The sequence below is a fragment of the Canis lupus genome, chromosome 18 (genome assembly GCF_003254725.2).
Source record: "Canis lupus dingo isolate Sandy chromosome 18, ASM325472v2, whole genome shotgun sequence".
In the NCBI taxonomy this organism is placed as follows: Eukaryota; Metazoa; Chordata; class Mammalia; order Carnivora; family Canidae; genus Canis; species Canis lupus.
In genome coordinates, this window is record NC_064260.1 from 9,783,308 (window position 1) to 9,797,004 (window position 13,697).

Consider the following 13,697-nt stretch of genomic DNA (forward strand, 5'->3'; position numbering starts at 1 on the left):
TCTCCAGGATCGCGCCCTGGGCCAAAGGCAGGCGCTAAACCGCTGCGCCACCCAGGGATCCCCTTGCACCAGTTTCTTAAAGACAATGTCTTTAAATGGGCCTTAAAATAAGTGGCTGTATGTGGACTCGGGGCAAGATTAACTGCTATGGACTGAATGTTGGTGCCTCCCTGAAAATTCAAAAACGGAAGCCCAAACCCCCAGTATAGCTACATATGGAGTAAAGAAGTAAGTAAGGTTAAATAAAGTCACTAAAGTGGCCGCTGGTCCCCTAGGATTAGGGTCCTTATAAGAATATATGCCAGCGAGCTTGGGCCCTCGTACTTGCTCAGTCTCTCCCCGCCCGTGCTCAGAGACAGTCCCTATGAGAACACAGGGAAAAGGTGGCTTCCCCAAGTCAGAAGAGAGCTCTTACTAGAAACTGAACCCCGCTGGGCCTTTATCTGAGACTTCCAGCCTCCAGAACTGGGAGAAATAGGTTTCTGTTTAAATGTCAGCCACAGCCTGTGGTATTTTGTTATGGCCATGTTTAAATCCCAACCTTACTTTATAATGGATTATGAGGCCATAGGCAATTGTTTAATGTTTCCTCACCAGGGCACCTGGGTGGCTCAGTGACTGAGCATCTGCCTTTGGCCCAGGGTGTGATCCTGGGGTCCTGGGATTAAGTCCCACATCTGCAAGGAGCCTGCTTCTCCCTCTGCCTGTGTCTCTGCCTCTCTCAGTGTGTCTCCATGAATAAATAAATAAAATCTTAAAAAAAAAAAAAGTTTCTTCACCAGTATCATCCTCTGTAAATTGTACTTATGACTAGTATCCAGCTCCTAAGAGTTATTAGGATTAAATAAGTTAATATTTAGGAAGAGCTTAGAACAGTGCCCACAGTAAATGCCAGAGTATTGGTTAAAGAATAATTACAGCAGATTCAATAATAATTTCATGAGTGTTTCCTTTGGTGTCTGATAAAAGCTGAAAGCATACCAGTAAAAGTTAGTTAAGTCAGGTCTACAAACTATCAAGATGACAGTAGAAGTACTTAAATGTTCTGAAGGTCCACTTGGACCTGAGGATACCACTGAGTAGCCACTAGAAAACGTGACCTTCTTCCTAAATTTAATGAAGTACTATTACTGCTTTTGTGTTTTGTTCAGAGTCACAAGTCACAAGTACTAATACTGCTTTTGTGTTTTGTTCAGAGTTCACAACAAAATGTGAACAACAAATCTGTTTTTGCAAGCTTTGCAATTTTAATCTTTCGCATTTAGACCTATGATCTATCTCAAATTAACTTTTGAGTGTGATATAGGACTCAAGCTTCATTTCTCCCCCACATGGATACCAATCACTACAGCAATATTTATTGAAAAGATTATTTTATCTCATCGAATTCATGAAGGTGAATGTGTGTGTTTGTAGGGGGCGGTTATTTCTGGACTTGTATTCGGTTCCGTTGGTCCACATCTGTCTTTGTGTCAGTACCACACTATTTTAAAAGCTGTGACTTTAAGCACTGAAAATCTGATCGAGTAAGTTCTTCAACTTTGCTCTTCAAGGTTTCCTCGACTATCCTAGTTCCTTTCCCATTTGCCCTTAAATCTTAATATCAATTCTGTCTCTTTCTCTCTCTCTCTCTTAGACACGCGTACACCTCTGCCGGGTTTCTGATTGGGATTGCATTGAATCTATAGATAGCCCAGTATGAGTAGAATTGACATCATAATACTGAAGCTTCCAATCTGTGAGCTTAATATATTTATTGGTGAGCTGGCTCATTCTCTCTTTCACTCTCTCCATACTTTTAGGTCTCCTTTAACTTCTCCTGGCAATGTTTTGTCGGTTGTTTTTAAGATTTTATTTATTTATTTGAGAGAGAGCTACCAATAAAGAGGGACAGAGGAAGAAGCAGACACCCCACTGAGCAGGAAGCCCAACTCAGAGCTCCATCCCAGGACCCCAGGATCATGACCTGAGCCAAAGGCAGACAGACACTCAACTGATTGAGCCACCCAGGCGCCCTGTTTTGTAGTTTTTAGTACTTCTTTTGTAGGATTTATCCTAAGTATTTGATTTTTTTAAAAAGATCTTATTTATTTATTTATTTATTTATTTATTTATTTATTTAACAGAGAGAGAGAGAGAGGCAGAGACACATGCAGAGGGAGAAGCAGGCTCTCTGTGGGGAGCCTGATGTGGGACTTGATCCCTGGACCCAGGGATCATGTCCTGAGCCGAAGGCAGACGCTCAACTGCTAAGCCACGCAGATGCCCCAGTATTTGATTTTTTATGTTAATGTTGGTGATTACTGAATTTTTCTTTTTTTTTTTTTTTAATTTATGATAGTCACAGAGAGAGAGAGAGAGAGGCAGAGACATAAGCAGGCTCCATGCACCGGGAGCCCGATGTGGGACTCGATCCCGGGTGTCCAGGATCGCGCCCTGGGCCAAAGGCAGGCGCCAAACCGCTGGGCCACCCAGAGATCCCTGATTACTGAATTTCATTTTTCAACTGTGCTAGTATATATAAATACAACTGATTTTTGCATTTCAATCTTTTATTCAACTAAATTAACTTATTGTTTGTGGTTTCTTTTGTACTTTCTGTCGGTGAAAAAAGACATATTTGTTTTTTTCTTTTTCAATCTTTACATTTTCACCCTTATGGCTTAGACCTCTAGTAAAATATTGACAAGTGGCAGTGATAGTTAAACATTCTTGTCTTGTCTGGACTTCAGGAAGAAAGGGTTCACTATTTTTCCACTAGGTATGTTAGCTATATGTTTCAAATAAATACTCTTTATCAAATTAAGGAAGTTCCCTTCTATTTCTGAGAATTTTTTTTATCATAAATGGATGTTTAATCTTCATACTTTCTGCATTAACTGAGGTGATGGTATGGTTTTTCTTAACCATGAGAATGTGGTAAATTGCAATGATTTATGAAATTTAGCCCAACCTTGCATTTCTGGAGTAAACTCCACTTGATCATCATACCTCCATCACTGTTTGCTTTTAAAATCTGGATTTTCTAACATTTTGTGAGGGATATTCAATGAGATATTAGCTTGCAATTTTCTTATACAGTCCATGTCAGGCTTGGGTTGTCAAGATTATGCTGAACTCATAATATGAACTGGAACATATTCCATCTCTAATTTCTAAGAGTTGTGTAGAATTACTGCTTTTTCTGTCTTTGGAAGTTTTCATTCGCAAAGCATGCTGAGCCTACAGTGATATTTCTTTTGTTTTGGGGGGGATAAATTTTCTAATTACAGGTTCAATTCCTCTCATAGAAGTAAGACTTTTCAATTTCTTCTTCTGCTGGTCTTAAGTTGTATTTGTCTGTTTTATCTAATTTATCACATTTATTGGAACAAAGTTGTTAATAAGAATGTATACTGTCTGGTTTCCTCCCCTCCCTTTTCTTTTAAAGATTTTTATGTATTTATTTGACAGATAGTGAATGTGTTCAAGCCCAGCAGTGGGGAGAGGCAGAGGGAGAGTGAGCAGCAGACTCCCCACCGAGCAGGGAGCCCAACGCAGGGCTCTATCCCAGGACCCTGAGATCATGACCTGAGCCCAAGCTGGATGCCCAACCCACCAAGCCACCCAGGCACCCCTCTCTGACTCCCTTGATATGACACTTAAGAGCAGGCAAAACCATTCAAACATGACAGAAGTTAGCTTAGTAGTTCCTGGGAGTCCTGCTTGGGAAGGAGCATGACTTCCTGGAGTGATAGAATTGTTGTCTCTCTTGATATGGGTGGTGGTTATGTGGGTGTGTAAACATATATAAAAATGCATGAGGTGCACTTAATGTTACTTTAACATATCCATGCTATATTTACATAAAAGTTTAAATGTGAAATTAAAAATAAAACTTGACATGTGATTCCGATGCCCACCCAAGGCAGAAACTTTTGTGCTCAACAGTGGCCTGAGAGAGCCCATCTGAACGCTGCTGGAGACCTAAATTTTCAAAGTGAGTGGTCCCAACGCTGGAGGACTTAGACCATTTCCTTGTAACAAACATAGAACGAGCCTCTCTTATCTCCTCCAATGGAGACAGAGAAAGAAATCATTTCTCTGAATTTGAAGGTAGTGAACGTTAGTGTTTAAAGGAAAGAATGAACTCCACACACAGTTCTCCGTTAACCACTTTTTGGATGTTTAAGATGAGATCAGACAGGATATAGTTCAAGATAGTTTTTATATTCTGTGGAAAGCCTCTGGGGTGAATGTTCTTATTTGTAGACTGAACTTGATATCTTCCAACTTAAAATGTATTACAAAAAGATAATAAGAAGCAAGCATGAATGAAGAGTAAAATTTGCCCTTCCCCACTCCCACCCAATCTGTCAGAAACAAGACCAAATATTCATGAAGCACTTAGACTCTATACCAGGCACTATCAAGGTACTTAACCCATAAAACTTCAGTACTGTACCCATTTCAAACAAAAATGTAAAAACTGAGAATCAGGGTTTTGATGACTTTTCTAAGATTATACAGATCAATACATGGTAAAGCTAGAATCTGATGCTGGCTCAGAAACCTGCCTTTTAAACCACTGTGCTATATAATAGCCCACAGTCGGTGTTAGTTTTCAAATTATTTTTCTTCTTTTTTTTGAGAGAGAGATTGAAAGCACGAACAGTGGGGAGGGGTAGAGGCGAAGGGAGAAGCAGATTTCCTGCTGATCTGGGAGCTGGATACAGAACTCGATCCCAGGACCCAGGGATGATGACCTGAGCCACCCAGGCGCCCCCAAAGTCTTCTATACATTTATATATAGACATATTTATTTAATCAAATGGAATCTTTCTTCACTTTTATCCATGACAATATTTAACTACTTTCCAATAGATGGATATTTAGGGTATTTATGCTTATTTATTTATGCTTATTACTTTATAAATGGTATTATTTATGAATAACAGATTCCCACAAATGGAATTGCTATGTCAAAGTGCATATTCCCTTCCTCGCTATTTTTAATTTTTGTCACTCAGACCCATGAAAATGTGTATGTTAAACATTTGCTCTTTTTGACTTTAATATTTGTGCTTGTGCATAACCAGGGTCCCAGTAAACTTAGTATCTAGTAGAGCAAGTCCAAATTCTTGGGTTTTTTTCAAAAGTACCTTGGCTATTCTTGACCCTTTGTTCTTCATATCAATGTTTCCTGCAACTTTTTCAAATCGCATTTTAATGCTATCAACCTTAGTATAGATTCTCTTCAGTGTCGACACCTACATTGAAAGTCATCTAGTCTGCCATTAAGAACTTTCTCTTCCTTTCCAAACTTACTTTTCACTTCCTTCCTTCCTTCCTCTCCCTGGCTCTTTCTTAACTGTGTAACAAAGACCTGCCACAAACTGTTGAATACCAAATAGTAACTAATATATGGGCATCTTTGTCCATTCCTGATCTTAAAATGGACGTGTCTAACATTCTGTCCTGATATATTAGGTAATGATTATAATAGTTATGTAACAGAACTGAAACATTTTTTTTAAACAGGATGGTTCTTTTTAAAATATTTTATTTATTTATTCATGAGAGACAGAGAAAGACAGAGAGACAGAGACATACGCAGAGGAAGAAGCAGGTTCCATGGAGGGAGCCCGATGTGGAACTCGATCCCGGGACTCCAGGATCACAACCTGAGCCAAAGGCAGACACCCAACCACAGAGCCACCCAGGCATCCCAATATCATTATTTTTTAAATGAGGCTAAAATAATTAATTTTACTACAAAAACAAAACAAAAACAAAAAAAAACAGAAGGAAGTAGAGGGCTAGAAAGTGGGCAGATTTCTTTTTATATAGGTGATGGTCTATAGCAACTTCTTTATACCTGAGATTATTCATTCAAAAATAGGTTTACATACATCTTTCAAACATCTAAAGCTGAATAGGAACATCACAAATCAACAGAAGGCCCGAAAACACAAATTTTAAAAAGAGAGAAAAAGAAAAGTTAGCAAAGGTTAAAAACAAAGCCAGCAAGGTGGCATTGAAAAAAAGGGGTAAGAAGAGAGTATAAAATAAACTGACAAAAGACCGAGTAATTGTGATAATATTACAACTGGACCTAGTAGAATTAAAGGTTTTTAAAACTTGAATAAATGGAACAAAGATTATGAATCTGTAAGTCCTGAATATAGCATAAAATATATAAAACAAAAAGGATTAGATATGTAAGAGCAGAATGAGAATTTACATTTCTCCTTGAGAGAAGTGAAGCATAGAAGTAAAGATCTAGAGAATCTTACCCATATTCAATTAATAATAATTGATTTAATGGCTATATGACAAGTTGTACCAAAGAACATACCCTGTACCAGAGCACCCAGGGAAATACTGAAAAACTGTGCTTAGGATAAGAAGCAATCCTTAATAAATTCTCAATAGCAGACTGTGTGTACTGACTATATGTAATAGAAACTATAAGTTATTAATAAAAAACTAAAGTAAAAAGTAAAATATACCCAGCCAGCCACCTGGAAGTTGAAACTCACCATCCTAAATAACCCTTAAACAAGCAATCAAATTCTCAGCCATCAAATATTGAGAAAACAATAACGAAAACACACACTTCTCAACCCATGGGATGGAGCCGAAGAAAACATTCAGAGAATTCATTAACATTAACATGGTCTTGGAATCGGAGAAAGAAAAATAAGTGGATCGATAAGGGATCAATTCAATTCAAAGGGTAGGAATAAGTCAGGGAAGTAAAAGAAAGGAACCAAACTCAAAATGCTGAAATAAATACCCAGGCGCCCTGATGCTAAAAACATTTTGAATATAAGGTAGACCATAGGACAAATTTCCAGAAAAAGGAAAATTATCAAGGTGTACTCAAGAAACAGAAGCCTGAACAGAACAAGAACACATGAGGAAATAGAAAAATTGTGAAAGAATTACCTTCCAGAAGAGTCAGGTGTATCTGAGTATAAATGAAACAGCATCAACTTCAATAAACAGATAATTCTTACAATACATAAACTATTCTAAATTAAATAAAATATGAGATTGTTTTCCAGTTTATTCTGCGAAGCTATCAAACCTGTTAATCAAAACCAGACTTCTCTCTTATGAATAAACATAATACAAAATCCTAAATACAGACTTAGTTAATAGAATAAGCAACATTTTAAATGAGTGGCTCAATATTAGATTCTACTAACATAGATAGTGTCTATTATCAATAGCTCAAAGGAGAAAATCTACATAAATATAAGGGTAGACATTGAAAAAGCATTTGAAAAAATATTAACATCTGATCCTAAGTGGGCTTCGTGAATATTCTTAACATAAATATTCAATCTATAGTTTAAATTATACATGGGGGAAATACTAACAATTTACATTTGTAAAATCAGAAATAAGAATGCCAATTATCATATTCAATCAATAGAAAATCATTAGAAATTATAATAAAAGTTTAAAAAAAGAAATTATAATTAAAGTCAATGTGGCCATTAAAAAAAAAACCCATATGACAGCTTTCCTATTTATGCAGTGATTAGTTTACATTACTGTACCTTTAAGAATATGAAATACAAATTAAGATGATTTATCAACTGTCAAAATGGCAGATTTAGAAGTTTTAACATGGCTAACTGAAAAGTAGTAAGAATGAATATAAAACTTACAAACCTTTCCTGAGGGCAGAGGTTTAGAAGGAAATCGTGTGTATTTGTATTTATGTGGATTTTCAGTATATTGTTATTTGTAACAGAAAAGTTGGAAATATTTTGTGTCTAGCAGTAAGGAAATTTTATAGTTCTTCTATAAAGGAATACTTTACAACCATTAAAAAGAGGGTAGAATGTAATTATTGACCTAGAAAGATGTTCACAATGTATTATTAAATGAAAAAAACCCCACCAACTTACAGGCAATATAAACCCATTGTTTTAAGAAAAAGATTAGATAGGCATTTATATACACCCACCAAAGGCTAAATATTAATGGTTTAATTAATGGATGTGTTCTCTGGATGTGTTCCTACACTTTCAAATGTGTACCAGGCTAAAAAGAGAAAAAATAAGTGTTCTGGGTTTTAAGCTTTGTCAAGAAAACGTGGCACAGGCGCCTGGGTGGCTCAGTCGGCACAGTGCCTGCCTTGAGCTCAGGTCATGGTCCCGGGGTCCTGGGGATCCAGTCCCCACGGGGTCCCTCCCACGGGGGGAGGGGGGGCTGCTTCTCCCTCCACCCTCATGCTCTCCCACCCCACTCATGCTCTTTCTTGCTTGCGGTCTCTCTCAAATAAATAAAATCTTAAAAGTAAAAGAAAGAAAGAAAACATGGCACAATGGTTAACACGGAGTCATCTTTGTCAAATAAGATTATTCCTGAAAGTCTGTTCTGGAGACAAGCAAGAATAAAACAAGGCTAAAAATGGCCTGGAATTCTGATGGCATTTTATTTACAGACTATCATATACAGCCTTTTTTTTTTTTTTTAAACAAATGGCTTATATTAAACACATTAGATTTCACAGTTACAAGACTTTACTAAAAGTTCTTGCATAAAGTACAACACCTTTACAACAAACTAAGTGTGAAAAAGAATCAAGGGGTGACTCACGTACAGGGCCTCATTTTGAATGCAATGAGAACTAAAATATTTTAATAGGACATTTGGCATGGTGAAAGGAGTAAAACCCACAGAATTTGTTAGTCCACATAATTCAAAGGACAAGTTCTTTCCATTATGGTCAAAATTCTGTTTTCTCCCTAACTGGATACCTAGATAGCTTATCAATTAACTCTTAATAGTTTATATTTTCAGTTAAACTAAAAGCACTTTAAAAAGTTATCTGGAGAGGCTTTGGTAAATGAGAAAGCATTGCTCCCTCATAACACCACTGGAAATTATAAAACCTTAAAAGAATTTAAAAGCAATGTTTGCAGGCCGGCTGATAATGACTTTCCTCTTACAAATAGAAAATAAATTTAAAGGAAAGATTCAGTCTTACTGTCAAATTCATATTTGAATAACTATTGTCTTTTAAAAAAAGAGAGATGAACCTCCTTTTTAAAAACTATCTCTATTGTTTTTGTTTTTAAAGTTGACCTTTTAAAGCCATTTGCATTAAACTAGTTGTTCAGCATTCTAAATTTATTTTACTGTAACACTGGTAACCATTTTAAGTCAATTTCCTTGTTAAAAAGTTAAGTGTTTCCTGCAGAATTTAGATAAGGCTTAGAGGGACAGCCCTGGCTACCCATCTCTAAATCTCATTTTTCTCAGCTATAAAGGGAGGAGACAGACCAGATGATGTTAGATTATTGGAATATCCTGTTCAGTCGTTAAAAATACCAAAACCAGTATCCCAGATCAGTAGATCTTCACTCAGAACTTGTATTTCAGGTTTACTTAAAAAAGGAGGGGGGGGGGGCTCCAGTGACAGGTTGTGTAAAATTGGATTAGGCTCCCAGCAAACAGCTAAACTCTGACTCACAAGTTCCTGTGAGAGTAGCTGGGAAGCATTTAACCCATTTTACCTTCCACCTTCCTTGAGAAATCCTGGTATTTGCTGCCGACTGGCCTATTACAAACTGGCCAGATGCGACCTAAACTTTGTTTTCACCTTGGAGTTTCTAGTTGTCCTAGTTCTGCAATGTTCTCTATACAAATTGGACTTTAAAATTTCACACTCACATTTCCGTCTCTCATGTTCACTCAAGAGTAACGTAGACACAGCTGAGCAGCAAGAACCACTAGCTTCTCCAGGCCTTTGAAAAGCCTGTGACCCACTCTGGCCTTCACGCACCCCAGGTGCGAGGATGGCACCCGGCGCTCGGCGGGCCCTGGATATACGCTCGCTGACGGGACCAAGCCCCAAATCACAGCCAGAACATCATCTTAATTCACACTCCCCAAACCATTGTCATCGGTAACCCCCTTATAGTGAGTCTTTAAAAATTTCATAGGTGACTACAGCTCTCCAACAAATAACGGACTCAAGATTTGAGTTTGCAGAGAGACTTGCCGGGTCAGAAAATACAAAAGGCAACTTCACGTGGGAGACCAGAAAATTCCTTCTTTTGGTAGGTCAGTCGTCTATTTTCATCCTCATGGTTGCAACCTGACTTACCTGTTTCTTTCCCCAAACCTTAAGTAATATTTTACGTTCCTTAGATTACACTCAAGAATATTCAGGGATTACTGCCGTTATAACCTACAAAATTAGGGATTTCTGACCTTGCTCTCTTTATGAAATCCAATTTATTAAAGTATTAAATGGTATGGAAGGGATGCATTAAGATCTTGCTACCGTATTTCATCGATTCTTTCATGGGATGACCTCTCTGAATTTGGGGAGTAATCTTACAATTGATGCATTGTGTTGTGGCTTAATTGGCAAATTTTTTCTAAATGGTGCAATAAAAATTGGTATGTCTCACAATTAATGATGTCTTAGGGTAATATTAGAAGCTATAGTTCAAACTTCCAGTTTCAAGCAACAGTTTCCCTGTCCTCCCAGCCACTCTCCCAACATAATATAACTGAAATGTTGGAAAAACTATCCAAACACAGTTCAATTTTATATAAAATATTTAATTTTTAAAACACAGGCTATTCATGTCACATAAATATCTTCAATTTTAGGTTAGCTGCTATGGTCAGCAGAATTATCGAGTGTGACTATTAAGAATAACTTAGATACGGTCACTTAGAGGAAAGTCTAAAGCGCTAAGACTCACCATATTAAAATTTCAGATACTTGAATACTGTAGCTATTTTGCTAAATTTCAAAATATTTCTTCACTTCCTGCAATGTAGTTTTATTATAAGTTGTTAGTACTCAATATTCAAATAAAAGCAAAATAATTTTTCTTCCATTCATTTCTTTATCCCCAACAAAAAAAAAAAATTCCATCAAAAAAATAAAATGATCAACTGACATCAACTCATTTTATAGCAGTAAAATGGTAAAATATCCACTTTAAAATATCCTTACTGTCACCAAACTATAATGCTTCCCATATATTGTTTTGAAATGAAGGTTCACAAGTCAGATAGAGGACATGGGGGTTAAAAGACTGACTTTAGAACTGGAGTAAGTTCCATTCTAAAACAGTTCTTCCAATTTACAATTCCAATCAAAAAGTAAGTTACCAGGAGAACAGTTAAAAACAAAATGGTTAATTGGCACAACTCTCATTTCCAGAGTTTATTTTTCCATTTAGTGATAATGGAAACACTGGTTATTCACCTTTGGTTCCTTTCAAGAATTATTATAATTCTGCATGTGCGTGAGCGTGCACAAACGTTAGTTAGACTTGACACCATTACAGCTTACATATGGGTTAGTCCGTCATTCTCTGTTGCTTTTAATAAAAGAAAGAAAAAATATTAAAACGAGCTAAAGTTGTTCTGAGTCTGGCAGAAGTCATAATAAACCTCACAGAAGGTGAGAGGAGGGAAGATAAGAGGTTTTCTCTCACATTTTCTTTTCGCTCCAATAAAGTCATTCGAGGCAATGTTTTCTAGTTAACAAACCAAACGGCTAATTTTTTCCTAAAATGGCAATTGTGTGACTTAAGATACGATGTTTGCCACCCCTCCCCCTGTGAACTTTTAAAGGAGTCAGGCAAATCCTGTGTATTTCAGCCTTGCTTCTACGCCGCTGCCCTCGATCACCCGCGGCAACAGACAGGGACCTTACAGCAGCCTGAAGGAACGGGCCTCCCGAGTTCTCGTTTAGCTATTACTTTCAGCACTTTGACGACCTAGCTTTTTAGAACTTCTTGGAAGTAACAGGGGACTGACTGGAGTTCTAATCCCTTTTTTGCGCTCGCCCTCCTCTGGAGACAGGTGAGAGTGGAAGGTAACACAGCCCAAAGACAGGCAGGCAGGAAGAGTGGGCTGGGCAGAGGGGATGGGTCTAGCAGGAAGGGGGCAGGCGAGCCGAACACTCGTGAGCTCCGCCCCTTCCGTACAGTGTACTGATTCCCTCTAGAAGACAAATGGGTGTAAAGGTTAACTGCTTTTTCAGACCTTAAGCTTACCTGTTAAGGCACTTACTTCCCCTCCCCACCCCATATTTTTCATATAAAACCCACTATTTCATTTGAATGCATTTTGCTCGGCTATGATAATCTGCAAAATAAAACAAAAATAACATTGACCATTTTTTTGTTTATAAAACTGTTGCATCAAGAGAAAGGTTGTGTTTTATTTTCTGAAGTGAGCACAAAGTACACCTTTCACAATAACACTGAAAGCAGGTGCAAAGACGGACAGTGACCTTTGACTAAAGGCAGCTTTGTAAAAAGAAAAATACCAAATAAATCAGTGCCCTTTCTGATTGTTGTAAAACTGGAGGGGGGAGGGGTTGGTTGGCTGTTACATAAAAGTTGGTCCAAACTTACAAAAAAAGCACAAATGTGCATAGTTCAGAAGATCTGCAAGAGGGCCATAAAAGACTCTTATGTCCCTAAGATTAGCATCCACTTAAAACTGCAAGAATACAAAATAAAATCGTTAACTAGAATTTGTGAAGATGTACAATCAATAGATCTAGTTTTTAGAACAGCATGAATTTAAGCAAAGGTTTTTTTTTTCTTTTTTTTTAACTATTGTATGCAAGACCCTTTTCCACATAAAAATAAAGCTGTTGTTGAATTAATATTATTCAAGTCTCTTGGATCGCTGCCTTAAATTGCAGCTAGAAAAGTCTTTCCAGATAAAAACGATGTGCCTGAGGAAAAACAGATACTCAGTATGGTAACCCTCTGCCTCGACCTCTGCCAGTTGATGTGCTAATGTGTCCCCTGTATCCTTGTGAATACCCGGGTCCTTGGGCCGGAGAAGTCCAGGTCTGTCCATGCATGAGGCCGGGGCCGCCCGGGTTCTCCTGCAAGCTCCCGCCATAGTTATAGTTGTGCATCTTTGCTGGCAAAGGATGAGTACTCTCTGGCCCCGCGGCAGGGTCACTGCTGTTTGCCAGGACGGCAATGGGGCCGTGGCTGTATTCAAATCTGTGGTCCTTGTCTCCACTGAACAACATGGGACCGGTATTGAGGTAAATGTCTCCGTATCCAGCTACTGAACTGGGAAATGACTCGGAAAAGGCAGAAGGCTGAGGTGGACCGCCAGAATGAGATGAAGTAGTACTGTAGTTCTCCAAAGGCTGGATATCGGAGTTCCCAATGAAGCTGCGTCGTTCCAGTGGCGGAGCAGAGCTACCCCCGAGACCATCGGTGCTGACGTAGGGAGCAGAAGAGAAAGAAGATCCAAAATTGTCCTTGTAGTCTGACGCGGGGACATAGGTGTCTCCGGCCTGGTAATCAATGCCACTCTCTCTCTTGGGGTCATCCTGGGGCTGATGCTGAGCAAGCAGCTGTAACAGGGCTGCTTTCACTCCGGCGTGAGGGTCAGTTAACGAAGAACTAGTGGTGGGGACGTGCTGGTTTTCTGTCCGATAATCCAGATCTTCCTCGGTGACTGGTGGTGGTTCAGGTGGTTCGGGAGGTCGCTGATCCGGAGGCAGAATGCGAGGCCGGTCGGGTTCCGGCGTGAGCTCCAACATCCTCATATCCTGGTGCTGAATGAGGTCATCTTGCCCTACGTGCAACGAAGCAGAAAAAAGGAGAGTTAAAAGTTACCACAAGAAGCCGGGTGAGTTTCCTATGGGTGCTCGTAAAGAACATGAGAAGTCCCATTCCCCGCAAGTA

At 38.5% G+C, this 13,697-nt stretch overlaps 2 protein-coding genes across 6 annotated transcripts in view; one reads left to right on the plus strand and one right to left on the minus strand.

Moving 5' to 3' along the window:
• Nucleotides 1-13,697, plus strand: part of LOC112661519 (M-phase specific PLK1 interacting protein) — a 119,787-nt gene that overhangs the window by 24,395 nt on the left and 81,695 nt on the right. The window lies entirely within an intron of this gene.
• Nucleotides 10,555-13,697, minus strand: part of CDK13 (cyclin dependent kinase 13) — a 118,884-nt gene continuing 115,741 nt past the window's right edge. For all 4 annotated transcript variants that reach the window (XM_049096421.1, XM_049096422.1, XM_025449587.3 and 1 more), the window contains one exon: nucleotides 10,555-13,587. In XM_049096421.1, coding sequence (XP_048952378.1) covers nucleotides 12,740-13,587 — 848 coding nt within the window. In that variant the 3' untranslated portion in view covers nucleotides 10,555-12,739. The remainder of the gene's footprint in view (nucleotides 13,588-13,697) is intronic.